General features: G+C 34.8%; 2 protein-coding genes across 4 annotated transcripts in view; both read right to left on the reverse strand.

Annotated features, from left to right (window-relative positions):
- The window catches only part of LOC113802635 (uncharacterized), a 12,437-nt gene extending 1,682 nt beyond the window's left edge, over window positions 1-10,755 (reverse strand). For 2 of the 3 annotated variants that reach the window (XM_070118543.1, XM_027353275.2), the window contains exons 1-10: window positions 10,670-10,755; window positions 5,838-5,962; window positions 5,366-5,579; window positions 4,955-5,110; window positions 4,508-4,707; window positions 2,808-3,997; window positions 1,963-2,222; window positions 1,511-1,603; window positions 777-931; window positions 129-299 (exon numbers count right to left, since the gene is read on the reverse strand). In XM_070118543.1, coding sequence (XP_069974644.1) covers window positions 129-299; window positions 777-931; window positions 1,511-1,603; window positions 1,963-2,222; window positions 2,808-3,997; window positions 4,508-4,707; window positions 4,955-5,110; window positions 5,366-5,579; window positions 5,838-5,932 — 2,534 coding nt within the window. In that variant the 5' untranslated portion in view covers window positions 5,933-5,962; window positions 10,670-10,755. The remainder of the gene's footprint in view (window positions 1-128; window positions 300-776; window positions 932-1,510; window positions 1,604-1,962; window positions 2,223-2,807; window positions 3,998-4,507; window positions 4,708-4,954; window positions 5,111-5,365; window positions 5,580-5,837; window positions 5,963-10,669) is intronic. The other variant, XM_070118544.1, reaches the window with a different exon arrangement.
- A 6,665-nt stretch (window positions 10,756-17,420) lies between these two features.
- The window catches only part of LOC113820466 (galactosylgalactosylxylosylprotein 3-beta-glucuronosyltransferase 2), a 5,036-nt gene continuing 4,956 nt past the window's right edge, over window positions 17,421-17,500 (reverse strand). The window contains exon 4 of the mRNA XM_070118467.1: window positions 17,421-17,444. Within this exon, the coding sequence (XP_069974568.1) occupies window positions 17,421-17,444 (24 nt within the window). The remainder of the gene's footprint in view (window positions 17,445-17,500) is intronic.

The raw sequence follows: 17,500 nt of genomic DNA on the forward strand, positions 1-17,500 counted from the left end.
TAATAATAATAATAATAATAATAACAATAATAACAATAATAACAAAATACAGAAAAATAGATTTCATCACTTCACACCCCCTTTCTCACTTAACCTAAATTCTCAAATGAATGTTAAGATCCAAGTACCTGCAGCACCCGCAAGCCAAGAAGGGACTGAGGAAAGCCGCCATAGAAGAATGCAGAAAGGTCTTGGAAGGAGGGGTGGGCACAAGAGGGCTTGGACCGCCACTGCTCGCCAGGATCACCAGACGGACAGAATGCGGACGACCTCTTGCTAGAGCGGCCGCTAAGGAGCACCTGAAATGGTTAAGGAATATTATTTGTGGTCTTAGTGTGACTGGTAAACCTCTCAGTTTCCTTCTATCTTTGTTTTTCCATGTTTTTATTGTTATTCTAACACATCTTTAATCATAACTCTTTGGTAGCACTACTGTCAGCTTTCTAACTTGTTATCAATATGCATCATCACCACAGACTACACTGGCTGAACATAAAGTTTTAACAACTAGCAACTAGCCTATGTAGCCTGGTAGCCTATGGGAATTATCAAGTCTCTAGTTTACTGCGTATTTTCCTTTATGTTTGGGTTTAATTGTCTCTGCTCCATTTAAATATGTTACAAAACACATAAATAATCAACATATCATGGATTTCAAAACTTGTGACAGATTCCTGTTTATGCTTCTAAGCATCCTTTTCAAAGTGCAATAAAACCTCCCACCCACTCAAGCTCCTCTTTTTCACCTCAATATAATACGTACTCCTGCCACTTACCCATATCCATGTCCTATGACAACGCACTTCCTTCCCTGGGGCACAAAGAGGTCGAACACAAGGGTCATGTGATCGAGCATCTGTGTGAATGTGTACTGTTTTGGGTCGTCTGGTGCTGAACTTAACCCGTGACCCATCAAGTCTGGTGCCACAACCTAGAATCAGAATTTAAAAGGTTGTTAAGTTTTCTTTGACCAAGTGCAAACCTATTATCTATAAAAAATGAAACTGAATATCAAATTTTGAAAATAGAGGGAAATTTCTTCAAAGAGAACCATTTGATTCTTGAAATGAATAAAGCATAACTTCTGGAATCCTTATCCTAATGTAACTGCATACATGATCTGTCCAATGCAGTTTTGCCCTGTCAATTGTCTTTAGAAATAAATGGCTTCACAAGCAATTAGTTTAAAAGGAGTCAGCTATTAGGCCAACCTGATTTCACTTGTTCATCCTATTCTTTAAATTTTTGAGGAAAAAATTGTATTTCTAATACTATCGTTTTTGTTATGAACATTTTTATCACTGTGAATGACTTTACAATTATCATAAGGTTATTATCAATACTTTAAGTAATAAGAACCTATTTTTTTCCCCCAAAATTAAAATCTAGGGTAAACAGGTTGTGCCCGAAAAGTGGGGAATACTGCTTCAGAGTAAGGAATATACAAAAAAAAAAATATATCATATAAATGTAAATAAATAAACTTCAGACCATGACTAGCACAACTTACCTCATATCCACAACTGACAAAATACCAAAGCTGTTGTCTCCAAGCGTCACTGCTCCCGCCCATACCATGCAAGAAAAGCAACAAAGGCTTTTGCTGTAAAATAAAACAAAGGCATCTTAAACCATGCTTGAAGTACTCAGTATACCATATGTATAGAAAAGTGAAAATTAATTGTTTCAAAATGCTAGGACTCCTCTTACAATAAGTTCTAGTATTTAAAAAAGAGAGAGAGAGAGAGAGAAAATATATATACACACACATATATATATATATATATATATATATATATATATATATATATATATATATATATATATATATATATATATATATATATATACAAATAAATAAATAAACTAATCAATTAATCAAACTTATAATAATGATAGTAATACGAACAATTAGTCATTCTTATAATACAGCTATCCCACACTGTATATTCACTAACTTACTTTAACTTTACATTCAGCATAGTTCGAGCAGAATTCTGAATTATCATTTGGGTTTGTCCTTTGCCACCAGAAGACCAGCTGTCGAGCCTCTAGCATGTGGTCGTATAGAGGTTCGTTATCCTGTTCCTCCTCCTGCAACTGTGGTTGTGGTTTGAAGGAGGCTGAGTCCGCTGCAACAGTACTGGGGGCGCTTGATGGCGCTGATGAACCGCTTATGGATGAGACTTCGGAGTTGTCATAAGAAATGTTGTCGATTCCTGCTGTAAATCACATGGGGCTTGTTAAGTGGCTATATGAAACAATGGAAATATATATGAAGACATTGTGAACTAAAACAACACATCTTGATAACTAAATTACAGAAAATGCTGGCATTGAACTAACTATATTTATCCATCCATCTACATGATCATTCATAAGATCCATTTTTGGATTCTCAAATAGGAAATCATCACTTATCATTTCTCACTTAAGATGAAATGGTTTTTCACTCATTAACTCATAAAATGTGCATATATATACACACACACACACACACATATATATATAAATATATATATATATATATATATATATATATATATATATATATATATATATATATATATATATATATATATATATATATATATATATATATATATATATATATATATGACCTATAGTGAGGAGAAATATACAATAAACTATAGTTAGCTCTTGAACCTTTTTCCAAAGATGGTTAAGATAATTAAAGATAACTAGTCCGTTCTGAATGAATATGAAAAAATCTTTTTACATGACTCACTTGTTAATTTATTCTTCTGCTACAGATAATAATAAAAAAAAATCTTTAGGACATTTACCTGCTTGGCTTGATGATGCCTGACTGACTCCCTGTGGAACCTCAAGGGATAATGTCACTTCCTGACCCTGAGGGGAATGAGCCACGGATATGCCATGTACGTTTGTCATATTAAGCTGGATATTGCCCTTCCCGAGGTCTACATTACTGTCAGTCGATCCTCTTCTGCCCTTCTGACTGGGAGAATCACTTGGCGTTTCCGCTGATTTGGCACCTGTGAGTTCATTCACGTCAGAGTAGTCTGAGCTTTCCTCTTGTCCATCGAAACCCAAGTTGATGACTCCCTCCTTGGCATCAAAATGGTACTTCATGTCCCGTTCTTTGGGAGAGCACGGGGCTGATGGCACTGATGCCTCCGTTTCAGATATCTGGTTGAGCGCAGGGCCTGGGGCTTCATACCTTGGCACAACATCAGGGAGAAGCATGGAGGGTGAGTCACGCTCCTCAGAGTAAGAATCCGCTTCTGGCGTTGATGGCAGAGCGCAGGCTCCCTCCATGATCAGCCTAGTGGTGTCTGACGTAAGGCTCTGAGGCGAGTCCTGGTTCACAATCATGCCTCCCTTATAAATCATGGACATCCTGGAGAGCTTCAGAGTTGGAAGCGAGTGGCTTTCGTGAAGGGCATTCCTTGACGTCTCATTGCCACTGCTTTCCCCCTTCAATGACATGCTGTTGGTAGCACTTAAATGTGAATCAGCATAACTGCTGTTGTGTGCATCAGCAGCTGACCGAGAATGCCGTAGCTCACTTTTGAGGCTGCTCTGCTGGGAGCCATTTTTGGAGCTGCTTCCTCCACCCTGCTCCCCCTTGCCCAGGTCAAACCGGAGAAAATCTGGTCTCAGTGAATTGGAAGCTTGCCGATGGATGGCCAAGAGAGAGCTACTTAGTGAGAACTTTGAGCTGCCCGAACGGGATCTGGGTTTAGGGCTGTCGGTATTGGACTTGGGACTATGATTTCTCCCTGAAAGCTTGGGACTACAGGGACAGGATCTCGACTGCCTGGGGCTATGCAGAGGAGGCACAAGATGGAGGCTGGAGTCCGGCGAACCAGTGGCATCATGGACATCCATGCTGACGCCATCGACTACATCTTGTGTGACTGTCCCTTCGTTAAAGAGAGTGAAGCTGGTGCGAAGTTCATTGTCCATCACACGATATGCCCGAGCCAGCTGCTCATCACTGGCACTGTATCTGTGAGTAATCAAAATGAAAGTGAGAATGAAAAAGAATATTTACAACTTTAATGAAATACCACCCAATAATGAAGAAAGAAAAGTAAACCTTCTCAACTATGTTTTTCTTGCCTTTTCAGTATTCAAAACAGAATAAAATAGCTAGCTAACACTTCCTGAAAATATTGTTATATATCAATTTTCTTATAAATACCTACCCACATAAAACCCACACACATACTATCACTCACAAATTATATATACAAAAAGTGTGTCCATATGTATGTATGTATACAGATATACAGATATATAGATATAAATATATGTACATACATACATACATACATACATATATAGATAGATAGAAAGATAAATACAGACAGATACAGATATAAAGATAGATACATACAGATATAGATATACTATACATACAGATATAGATATACTATACACAGACACAATAAATATACCGCAATCAATGATAAGAACATTCCAACGTGCAAAAACAAAAAACTCATTAGTTTCTAACCTTCCTAAGCCTAACCTGGAGAGCGTTTCCTCACTCACGGCCGGCTTCATGCACTCATCATCCGAACTCCCAGCTGCTGCGTCTTCAAGCTTTGGGCTTCTGGTCTCAAGCTTAATGGAGGGCACGTGAGCCAAGACATTCTCACCATCAAAGCACGGGGCTTCTTGCGGTTCCTCGTGATGGCCGCTGGAATTTAGTATCTGAGAAAAATATGGATGTTAGATTGGAGTCAATACTTGATTTTTTTCATTTGCTCAAACTTTGTTGATGATCTAAAAACAATAAAGATAACAATAAAGCTTGATTCATGATATTAGAGAGTAATGATACTGCAGATTCTGAGCACTATAAAGTGCTAGTACTGCATTAGAATTACACCTCACGTATGTATACACATCTGCAATCTAGCGGTTAATACAGGTCATACTACTGGACAAACAAAATTACCTTTTTTTGACAAACAGAGCACCGGAATTTTCTCTTAGACTTCCTCAAACTCCTTCGGGATCTTCTGAAGTTAACAGTATTTTGATTTGAATCTGCCATGATGTACGGGCCTTGCCAGTGGTTGAACCAGTAGTCCTCGAGGGAAGCCAAAGAAATCTGTTGATAATAGAGTGTTATATTGCATTTGCTTTCTGAACCAAAGTATAGCACAGAGAAAGCCTGTTGTCAATAGTTTAAAAGAAAATTTTCATCTGCTCTTCTGTAGTTAACATTATACGAGTGATACACCTTTTTCAGTACCAATCCTTTGCCAAATGTGGAGCTTTATTGAAAATTTAAATAAAAATTCTTCATGAGTATAAGCTCATAAATTTTTAATAATATATCCATCAGGTACATCTATGTTCTTACCTCATCATCTGCTGGGAGATTGATCATGTTTTCTCCCCGCTCTACATCGGCCATTCCCGCGAGTCTTGTGGATATGGCCTCTGCAACAGAGGGGTTGGCCGGGTGGAGGTGCATTACGCGGAGCTTCAGCCCCGGCCCGCCAACTTCCACCCATACCCGTCCGTCTGAGTCGACTCCCAAGTCTCCTGAAGCTACACCGACTTTGTTGTGACTTCTGTATTTGAAAGAAAATGATATGTGTATTGGTTAGAGGTATGGGGGGGGGATTCTGTCGTGCCTTTATTTCACAAAGCTCTAAAATTTGGTACATTTTAAATTGAAAGAAAGAGATATCAATTGAAAATTATGATAGCCTACAGCTGTAAAACTTGAAACATGCGTTCTTTCGGTGAGAAATGCTACATGCATTTAATAACCAACAGAGCTTACAGGTTAGGTTGAATTATGCTATTTTTCCAAACTGCCAACTTACTTAGGGAGAGCCTCCAACACATGACTCCAAACAATTTCTAGTTTCTCCACGACCTCATCCCTAATGCTCAAAAGGAAGAGGTGCGCACGGTCCATGGTGACCTGCCTGGAATCTCACGTCATGGCCTGTAAAAGAAATTGGTAAGATTACTCCCTGATCATGTTCCCTGCCAAATACCAGTTTCTTTTACAGTATGGTTAGTCGAAACTGATCCTTCACGAACGTTAGGCTCTGTTCTACTGGTAAGGCAGTTTTGACTTAAGGAAATTTGGGTATCTTAAATATTACCAAGATTTACATTTTATGAATACTGAAATGTGACTCAATATTCAAAATTAGTCATGGTTCTTGTGGCTAACAAAGCATATGTTACTCAGTTAAGGCACTTTTTCTCGCTGTGAAATCATAAAATAAACATTCTGACTTTACACATACTATGGGAAAAAAACACACACACGAAAACAAAACTTTGGTGAGTAATTTTCATTTCAGTAATTACAAAGAATAAAAGTGCACCAAATAATGTCATGGCCACCACACTACCCTCTCCAGCAAAGGTTACTGAGTCTCCACTAAGAAAATTTTACCAAGACACAGCTTGGACTCTTTCCTTATTTGAAGATAAAGTGCCAGGGAGGTATACGAGCTCCATCTTATCAGAATTTACATGGTCTGCCAACTTCATCCCAAGTAAACAATCATGGGTTTACTTTTTTACAAGTATTTTTTATATTGAAGTAATGTTTTATAGGCCTAGTCTCCTTTATGACTATCATATTATTTCTTTTTCATTTCTACAGTCTCTAGATAATCACCTGCATTTCTACATGACAAAGGTAACCAAAAACCATTCATAATAAAAAAAATTGTGAAAACTTATCAACCAAAAGAATACAATGAAACCATTTTTATTACAAAATACCTTTTCCGAGACAGAATTTCTAGAGAGCAATACAATAAATCTAAGACGAACATTCCACATAAAAAAAGCATGTTATACACTTGTTTATAAAGAAAATCATGAATCAATATTGATTAATTCTAACACATGAAACAAGTGAGGTCACTGCATGTGAAGAATATATCAATGAAATAACAAGATATGTGTCAGCGGTCGTGTTGTGGAAATGAATCCCTGAACTTCCTTTGATGAGCCGAGCCACCAAGCAGCAAGGTCATCGAGGCCCCTATCAGTGTTTAAGAATGAATGATATTCGATGTGTGCAGTTTGTGGAAAGTTTTGCTCTGACGCGAATTAATGGTTTAGATGCATTGTTTTTATTTGTTTATGGCAACTTCCTTGTTTTTCTTGTTACTGATTTTTATATACATACATATTTCTTTATGTGTATATATATATATATATATATATATATATATATATATATATATATATATATATATATATATATATACATACATACATATATTTACATATGTGTGTGTGTGTGTGTGTGTGTGTGTGTGTGTGTGTGTGTGTGTGTGTGTGTGTGTGTGTGTGTGTGTGTGTGTGTGTGTGTGTGTGTGTGTGTGTGTGTGTGTGTGTGTGTGTGTGTGTGTGTGTGTGTGTGTGTGTGTGTGTGTGTGTGTGTGTGTGTGTGTGTGTGTGTGTGTGTGTGTGTGTGTGTATGTGTGTATGTGTGTATGTGTGTATGTGTGTATGTGTGTATGTGTGCGTGTGCGTGTGCGTGTGCGTGTGCGTGTGCATGCGTGCGTGCGTGCGTGCGTGCGTGCGTGCGTGCGTGCGTGCGTGCATGCGTGCGTGTGTGTGTGCATTTTTTGGTTACATAGATACATATGTAACAGCATATAGTAACTAAATCATTCTTTTACACAAGAAATTTGGTAGATTCTAAATATAATATTCAAAACAGGAAACTCTTTATCTTGTAAAAATATCATGATTTACATGTCCTTGCTTGAACGCAGAGTGCTGAAGCTTTGATGTATGTACCGCAACCTCCAGAATTTAACAGGGGATTGTGGTCTTAATCTTACTTCCTGTAAATTACTTTTCACAACTGCAACTGTTTTAAGTGTTCATTATGACCATTATCCAAGTTTCTCTATACCTCCATCATCCTATTCTGAACACGTACCCTACTGGAGAAAAAAATAAATGAATAAACAAAACTTTATACAGACATCTTATAGCTCACATGCCTTATCTTATATCTTTTTTTTTTGTCTCTTGAATATATACACATGGCCAATCACACCTGCTCATCCCAAGCAATAACTCTTTTTCTATTATCATTATTATTATTATTATCATTCTCATTACAAAATCATTCCCCATATCAACAGTAATTGAAATTAAAACTAATTCAAGCATCTGTTAATTAGTTGAGGTCAGGTAGGCCTAATAATTAACTCATTGGTGACTATTTATTTATGAAACCATATAAATGTAAAGAAAATTAAGAAAAATTATAATGGACACTTCATAAATACGTACACTTACTTCTTACTTAGTCAAAAAAAAAAAATATATATATATATATATATATTTTTTTTTTTCTTCTTCTTTTTCTTTTCTTTTCATTTTTCTTTCTTTCTTTTTATTCCATTAACACGAAAGGTGGTCTTCCTTTTACTAATACACCTTACCTGACAATAAAACATATTAAACTATTGACATACATGATGCTGTTCCTTTATAAATAAAAAGTTACGAGACACATGTTTTGAGAATTACACGATGCAGCAATTTCCAGTAGTGCAGCTGAAAAACGAGAGATCACACACCCTCCCCCCTTGAAGCCTTGTGATTTATTTTCATGAAAGAACTTCGCACTCTCCTTACTATATAGCCAAAATCTACATTTTTAATGCTTATTTTTCTCGTAAAATTATATATATCAGCATGCAGGGCACCTTATCACGTGTCAAGCTCCCCTGTGCTGGTTAACCCCATTTCCACTACAGGTGCCCCTCCCCCCTCCTACTATCTTGGCTATGTTCTTGACTATTTTGGAATCATATTATAAGTAACCTCCATCAAAACTTCTTTTACAACTTATATGAAACTTAATATAAATAAATATCTATCATTCAATCTATCCATCTATCCATCATTCTACATATATATATATACACTCACACAAAAATAGTTATATATATATATATATATATATATATATATATATATTCATATACACATACATTTATATATACATATATTTATATACACATATGTTCATATATACATATATTCATATATACACATATATTTATATTCATAATTATATTCATATCTATATCTATATATTCACCAATCTATCTACCCGTCTATCTATCTATATGAATAAAATTAAAAGAGCAGAGTACCTCAACGGCTTATTTTGTATTCTACCAAGTATAATTTCCAACCATTCATCTATTTTTTGCATAACATCTAATGACACTTTAGAATCAGCCATCTATACTTTTTGAAATAAGAGGATTCATTACACGGCTACCTTGTTGGATAGTTTCTTAAAAGATAAATAAATCTGACACTTGATACATTTGTAGCGATCCCAAAAATAACATACAAAGTTACATTACATCATATATGGAAATAGATACATACCTATACCTTCACAAATTCAACTCTCAAAACTCTTGAAACACAGACTTCAAAATGATCCATGAGTACAAATATATATTTTCTAAAACAATGATATGGAATAAAATAAAAAAAGTATAAAACATAGAGCAAATTGGTGTGAAATAAAGCACCTATCAACATGCGCAGACCCCCAATAACAATACATGAGGCTTGTAGACCATCCTGGTGATGTATCATTAAATAATGATTAAGTCCTAGCTTTACTTTGGCAGATACAGATGGTAGAAGTCTATAGGCCTTTACCAGAGTATGAAACTATTTTCTCCCTAAGTTATTTTTCGGTTACACAGATTATTTCATGGGTTAATGTTACCGAGAGTGATGCAAAGAGGGGGACACTGACACTGCCATCTTACTGGGTATAAGATATAGTCATCAGCAACAGCTACTGCGACCTCATATTTACGGCGAAATGACAAAAATCACCATATCACCACTCAGACATTAAGTCAACTACATCCTCACATACCCCAGTGTTAAGGTATGCGCTGATAGACTGTGGAGTAGAGGAAATATATCAAAAATCTGGTTTTGGGACCTCATCTCTGGAGTGTGCGTCATTTTCGTTAACAAATACCATCTCATGTATTAGTGAGTGTTATTATATTTTACTGTAATTCTATATCAAGGTATTACGTGTTGCACAACTTACTTATTATCACTTACGAAAGTCTGCAATGAGACACTGAAACTATACCCATTTTCTTTCCAATTTTACAATTCTAAATGAAACACCTGTTTAGTATCAAACCACACTGAAGGATCACACATTCACAATAAGATATACCACCAAATGTTGAGCAAATAGTGATAAAATACCAAGAAAATTTGGATAAACTCCAGTTGACACAAGTTTCTTAGCCAACAGAACATCAGTAATCATGTATTTCTAATTAAGTATTTCATCCATACAGACCTTTTCTTACCACCAGCAAGGGAGTTCTTTTCCTACTTTTGATGTTTAAATAACAACGAACAACTTCCTACTAATTCCCGACCTTCTCTTCATAAGCATTTCGTAAAAAAATAATGATGAATTTGCATGTAAAAGCAATTTCAACCATAATAAGGAAGTAGCAGGTGAAAGCTACCAACCCGCACCAGGTCTGAAACCGTATCAAAACACCACATTTCGTACGTATTTCTCTCGTTTTACACACACTAGCGGACGTATATCCACTTCAACTAGTAATCCACATCACACGGAAAGTCCACTTGCCTCTAAATATCGCAATTATCCACTCGGAAAGCCACCCAGCACTCAGGGACTATGTCAACAAACACAAAACACCTCAGCTGATTAAGGATCAACGTCGAAGCTGATTGGTCGGTAGGGAAAGGTATGTCTTCTGAAAGGAGGTCTCTGATTGGTCAAGACGCTCTAAGCTATTCGGAGGATGAAGACTCGCGCGCTGATTGGCCGAGGCGGACGAGGTGCACCGCAGCCCGTTTTCTCCGCGTCAAGGTGAAGGAATCTGCGGAATGTGATTAGTACGATGAGCAGGTAGTGACGGTCCACCTGTCAAGGACTCGACATCATATCTGTTATTACAGCCCTACATTTTAGTCGGAAAATGGTCTCTTTTGAATGAATGTGATGGGTGTTGACAGCTAGGATCAGTATCTGCACGCATTGAAGTCACAATAAAATAGATACGTATTGGGATGAATACGGAATGAAGGACATGTTGGTTTTGTTGCTTGTTGCTATTGTTTGTGTGTGTGTGTGTGTGTGTCATCATTACAATTACTTTTGCTTTTATTCTGTTGTTGTTAGTTAATCTTGTTCCTGTCATCGCTGTGATTATCATCATTATAATTATTACTATTATTTTTATTTTAGTAGTAGTAGTAGTAGTAGTAGTATAAGTATTAGTGTTATTATTATTATTATCATTGTCATCATCATCATCATCATCATCATCATCATCATCATCATCATCATCATCATCATCATCATCATTATCATTATTATAATTATCATCACCATCATCATTACTACTTTCATGATCATCATCATTACATTTTTTTATTATTATTATCATTATTATCAATTATATCATTGCCATTTTTGTTATCCTTATTATTTTCATCAACATCATTACTATTGGTAGTAATAGTGGTAATATTGCTATTATTATTATAATTTTTAGCATTGTAGTTGTTGTTGCTATTGTTATGATTGTTGTTATTATTATCATTATTACCATTTCCATCATTATTAAAACCATTATTATTATTATTATTATTATTATCATTATCATTATTATTATTATTATTATTATTATTATTATTATCATTATTATTATTATTGTTATTATTATTATTATTATTATTATTATTATTATTATTATTATTATTATTATTATTATTATTATTATTATTATAATTATTATTATCATTATTATTATTATCAATATAATTTCTCATTATGGTTATCACTGTCATTATCATTGTTATAATGAAATTTATTATTAACATCATTCTAATGATGATTATCCTTCTTATTATTATCATCATTAGTGTTATCACTATGATGATGATCATCATCATCATCAACAACAAAAACAATATCATCGTCATCATCAGCATCGTCATTATTATGATCACGATTATTATAATTGTTAATTTCATTATTATCATATTTTTATTATTATCATCATCATCATTATTATTATTATTATTATTATTATTATTATTGTTATTTTCGTTATTATATTATTATTATTATTATTATTATTATTATTATTATTATTATTATCATTATCATTATTATTACCAACATAATTATTGATACTATCATTATTATCAGTATCATTATATTTATTGTCATTATTATCATTATTGTTATTATAATTTTTATCATTGTTATCATCATCATCATTATTATTATTATTATTATTATTGTTATTATTATCATGATCATGACCATCATTATCATTATTATTATTATTATTATTAACATTGTTGTTATTATTACATCTGTCATTGGTCATGTGTTTTATATTTTTTCTTAGCTGACATTTTCATCTTAGTGATTCTTCGGTTGCAATTATCAGATTTATTAACAGAAAAAAAATGGAAAAAGTATAATGCACTTCACTCCATTTTAACAATCCGTTAATTCAGCAGATAACACAATACACGAACTGTATTCCTGTTGACAAATGTAAAAAAAAAAAAATAATAATAATAATAATAATAATAATAATAATAATAAAAAACATGAATTGAGAATGAATATTTTCATCATACAAGAGGACGTATCTTCGTCAGATGTACACCATAAATTTCGAAACCGATTACATACATCTCTTGTATTGTGCAGATGTACATTCTCATCCATACCCTTTTCTGCAACGCAATGCAACTCAGCCTGAACAAGGGAATGAACTGCAAGAACGAGAGAGATTGAATAATAATGAAAAAATAGAAACATCTTGAGAATTAATCGACGTTACGCCACAACATCCTGTGAGTGTGAATAATAAAGTGATGTTTGATTACTTTCTGTGACCTCGTGTGACTAAGTTTTCTTCTCTTAGGATAGGTCATGTCCCAGTGACCTTGGGTCGTCAGCTGTACAGCTAACTGGTGGTATTTAACATGTACTTACTCATTAGTTTCATCTTTCTGTGCAAAACATTGTATATCTTTTGAACTATTTCCTCTAGATACTTCTTTATATATTCTATTTTTTCCGTATGTTTCAGTATTCAGTATATAAATACCATTTTCTATTAACGTGAAAACGGTTTTGTTCTTTGAAATCCGGTCACTTCCACCACAATGGAAGGATAAGGGACTCAAAAAAAAAATGTATTTCCGGTCAAGTCTTTTATCTAACGAATCTTCCAACGCACCGTTCTTTTGTGTCGCCATGACCTTGTGCTTGTTTGTTGTCTGCCGTTATGCTTGGATGCCGTGCGGGTGCATGTTGTGGTCATCCTGGGCATCATGTGTTATACCCTGGCATTGCTTCAGACGCCGTTAGGGCATGGGTGTTTATTGGGGGTGCTGGGGGGGAGGGAGGGGGTTGTTTATGTCTAAGTCTCTGTTAGCTCCTCTCAAAGTCTGGCTTTACCCTCTCTGTCTCTCTCTTTCTCTCTGTCTCTCTCTGTCTCTGTCTCTGTCTCTCTCTGTCTCTCTCTGTCTGTCTGTCTGTCTGTCTGTCTGTCTGTCTGTCTCTCTCTCTCTCTCTCTCTCTCTCTCTCTCTTTCTCTCTCTGTCTCTGTCTGTCTCTCTCTGTCTCTCTCTCTCTCTCTCTCTCTCTCTCTCTCTCTCTCTCTCTCTCTCGCTCTCTCTCTCTTTCTCTCTCTCTCTCTCTCTCTCTCTCTCTCTCTCTCTCTCTCTCTCTCTCTCTCTCTCTCTCTCTCTCTCTCTCTATGACTATACACATCCGGATATGGATTAAAAGATGCCCCTAGAATATCTCATTTTCATAAACATCAAATCAATAACAGTAGTAATAATATCAAGAAAAATATAATGATAAAAATATTGCTGCTAATAATCTGATGATAAAAACAATAATATTGGCCACTGATATCTGAGTAAATACAGGTATATATGTTAATATTCTTCCTTGTTCGTGTCAGCAGAAGGTATATCAACATATTTCACTAAGTAAAAGAGACACCACATATATATATGTCAGAGAACGAGAGACGAGACACCAAATCGTGCAAAAAAAGTTACTTTTACAGAAATTGAGCTCAAGTAGAAATTAGGTCACGTAAATCTGAGACAAATTGGTACACTGATATCAAATACACATAAAACTCAAAATCGACAAAGTGGTGGTTACGCCAGTTTGTAGAAAGAGGAACGAAAGTGCTTACAAGACGGGTAGAATATCAAACAAGTCAGAGTAAATGAAAACACTGTTTACCGCAAGTCAGGGTAAATAAATACACTGTTTACCTCCATTAAGGTTACAGTTGCCTTGGGTTCCGTTGGAAAATACGTAATACATTTATTCGTTACAGAGAAAACGCGCTACGGTGACGTTCAAATTTAGATACTGACTCACACGAGCGTTTTGTGTTGAATTTTGAGTATAAAAAACACATTTACCATGACTTTTCTTGTTCTAGTATATAAAACAGTCTTCTATTTATCTTTATATAGCATTGTTTCCATCATCAGTCCAGCACTTAGACATGACAAAAAACAAAACAAAACAAAAAACATGCTCTCGTGCTTCTTATTGACACTCCTATGTTTATCTTAAAAAAAGAAAAAAAAAAGCTATACAATACACGTCAAGTCGCGCACATTAGCAATCCGTTGATCTTAAAAGTTCATGAGGCAGAATACACACAGAAAGTTATTCCTTGGCATCCTTCAATATCTGTGTTTGTAACATTATAAAAGGTCTATTATGAGTACTTAATTAGCAAGGTCTGTTATAAAAGGCATATTATAAGTACTTATTTAGCAAGGTCTTTTATAAGTAATTATTTAGCAAGGTCTATGTAGGTACTAATTTAGCAAGGTCTATATAAGTACTTATTTAGCAAGGTCTATGTAAGTACTTATTTAGCAAGGTCTATATAAGTACTTATCTAGCAAGGTGTATTAGAAGGACTTACTTAGCAAGGTCTATGTAAGCAATTGTTTAGCAAGGTCTATATAAATATTAATTTAGCAAGGTCTATAACAAGTACTTATTTAGCAAGGTTTACTGAAGTACTTATTTAGCAAGGTCTATTTAAGTATTTCTTTAGCAATGTCTATCATAAGTACTTATTTAGCAAGGTCTATTATAAGTACTTATTTAGCAAGGCCTATTATAAGTACTTATTTAGCAAGGTCTATGTAAGCACTTATTTAGCAAGGTGTATTATAAATATTTATTTCGCAAAGTCTATATAAATATTAATTTAGTAAGGTCTATTACAAGTACTTATCTAGCATGGTCTATATAAGTACTTATTTAGCAAGGACTATATAAGTACTTACTTAGGAAGATCTATTGAGAGTACTTATTTCGCAAGGCCTATTATAAGTACTTATTTAGCAAGGTCTATGTAAGCATTTATTTAGCAAGGTGTATTATATATATTTATTTAGCAAGGTCTATATAAATATTAATTTAGCAAGATCTATTACAAGTCCTTATTTAGCATGGTCTATATAAGTACTTATTTAGCAAAGTCTATGTAAGTACTTATTTATGAAGATCTATTGAAAGTACTTATTTCGCAAGGTCTATTATAATTTCTCATTAGCAAAGTCTATTACAAGTACTTATTTAGACCTTGCTTCGTAGCGCTACAGATTGCGAAACGGAACACGAGGCTGAGGTTAATACTACAATGAACGCAATATCTACGATGGAATAGAACGAAATGATGGAAAAAGTACAAGTGTTACAGGAGCTTTACAAAATGCTTCGATGTGTTCTTCCATGCGATGCCATGCCACGATTTTCATTTTGCAATACGGGACTTGAATAATATTTCAAATAGATATTAACGAATCATTTAGTTTAATTTCATTTGTTATTTGTTGTTGAATAATTCTTGTTGTCTGTTTGATTTCACTTGTTACGATGAATATTTCTTATTGGCTGTTTGAGGCCATTTGTTACGATGAATATTTCTTGTCTGTTTGTTTCTAATTTACCTCCCCCCCCCCACCCCCGTGCAAGGAATGGCTGAGGTTAACATCCACTGGCAGAACGTGAGTCAGCAAGATTGTAAGACGAGAACGCTACCTCTGAACAACAGAATGAACAACAGAAATAATATAGAAATATAGAAATATCCAGTGAACATCTGGGATCTAGCAGCAGTGCGATACACCAGTGGACTAAACCAGTTTTTTTTTCTTATAGAGAATAGACTATTTGTTATTATGGTCGTTATTGAAAATGCGCTCGGGAGTTTGGTGTTGATAGTCTGATGGCAACACTCTTGAATAATTTTGTTTATCTTCCTAGAATGTCATTTATCGAGTGATCCTCCTCATAGACTGGCTGCATTTCTCACCAATTTGCCAAATCCATTTTTCTCCAATAAATAAGCGTCAATTGATAAGCAAACTTTAGAAATAAGATCTTGAAAATATGCATATCTCTCTCTCTCAAAAAAAAATAAATAAATAAAAAATAATAATAATAATAAATCTTGAAAAATGCATCTTTCTCTCTCTCTCTCTGTGGACAGAAGTACATAACATAAATAAGAACCAAAAACGCTCAAACACACTTCACAATTCCACTTCAAAACTAACAAATGAGGGTAATAACCAGTAAATATATCTAACGCCTTTATTATATAAAATAAAATAATTAATCTTCATTTCTGATTTTCCCTTCGTCATTGGAGCGGAGGGCCATAATAACATGCTTTCCCTTCAATCACCACCTGTTTCTCCAGTACCCGTAGATTGGTGCCGTCGTAGCGAGTGTCACACAGATACCTGGTCACTGGGTTGGGTATTTTTGATTCCACATGCCACACAAATACCTGCGAATGAGTTTGAAATTTTTGTTGACATTGGGGGCGTGAGTTAGTTACCGCCATTACCGCAAACCGTGCGAATGCGTTGATCGAATCTAGGCTTCGGATTAATTAAGATGGTCTGTAGCTTATTTACAATCATAACGTCTGCGATTGAATTCAATTTTGCAAATGTACTACTCGATTTGCAATTCTTTATAAATTCTTCCTATCCTGATGGGTAATAACTGATGATTAACTCCAGTCAAGGCCAAAGTCACCTCACCTTGGTACAGAGTTCGGCCTTAAACTCCATCTTTTCGGGTGGGACGCCTAAACCCTTGAGAAGACCCTCTTCTTGGAGGTCATACGTCCAGGGTACGTTGGCATGAGGTCGTGGAAGACCTATTATGAAATAATAAATATAGATTATATATATAAATAAATATAAATATATAAATTTATATTTAAATATATAAACATAAATATATATAGATATATAAATAAATATAAATATATAAATTATGAAAGCTGAAGAGGGTCTACCTGTTTTGAGTATATCTGGCATCGGGTTACTTTTCCTTCCCCTTATGGTTTCCGCT

Source organism: Penaeus vannamei, chromosome 42 (assembly GCF_042767895.1).
Source record: "Penaeus vannamei isolate JL-2024 chromosome 42, ASM4276789v1, whole genome shotgun sequence".
NCBI classification, from domain to species: Eukaryota; Metazoa; Arthropoda; class Malacostraca; order Decapoda; family Penaeidae; genus Penaeus; species Penaeus vannamei.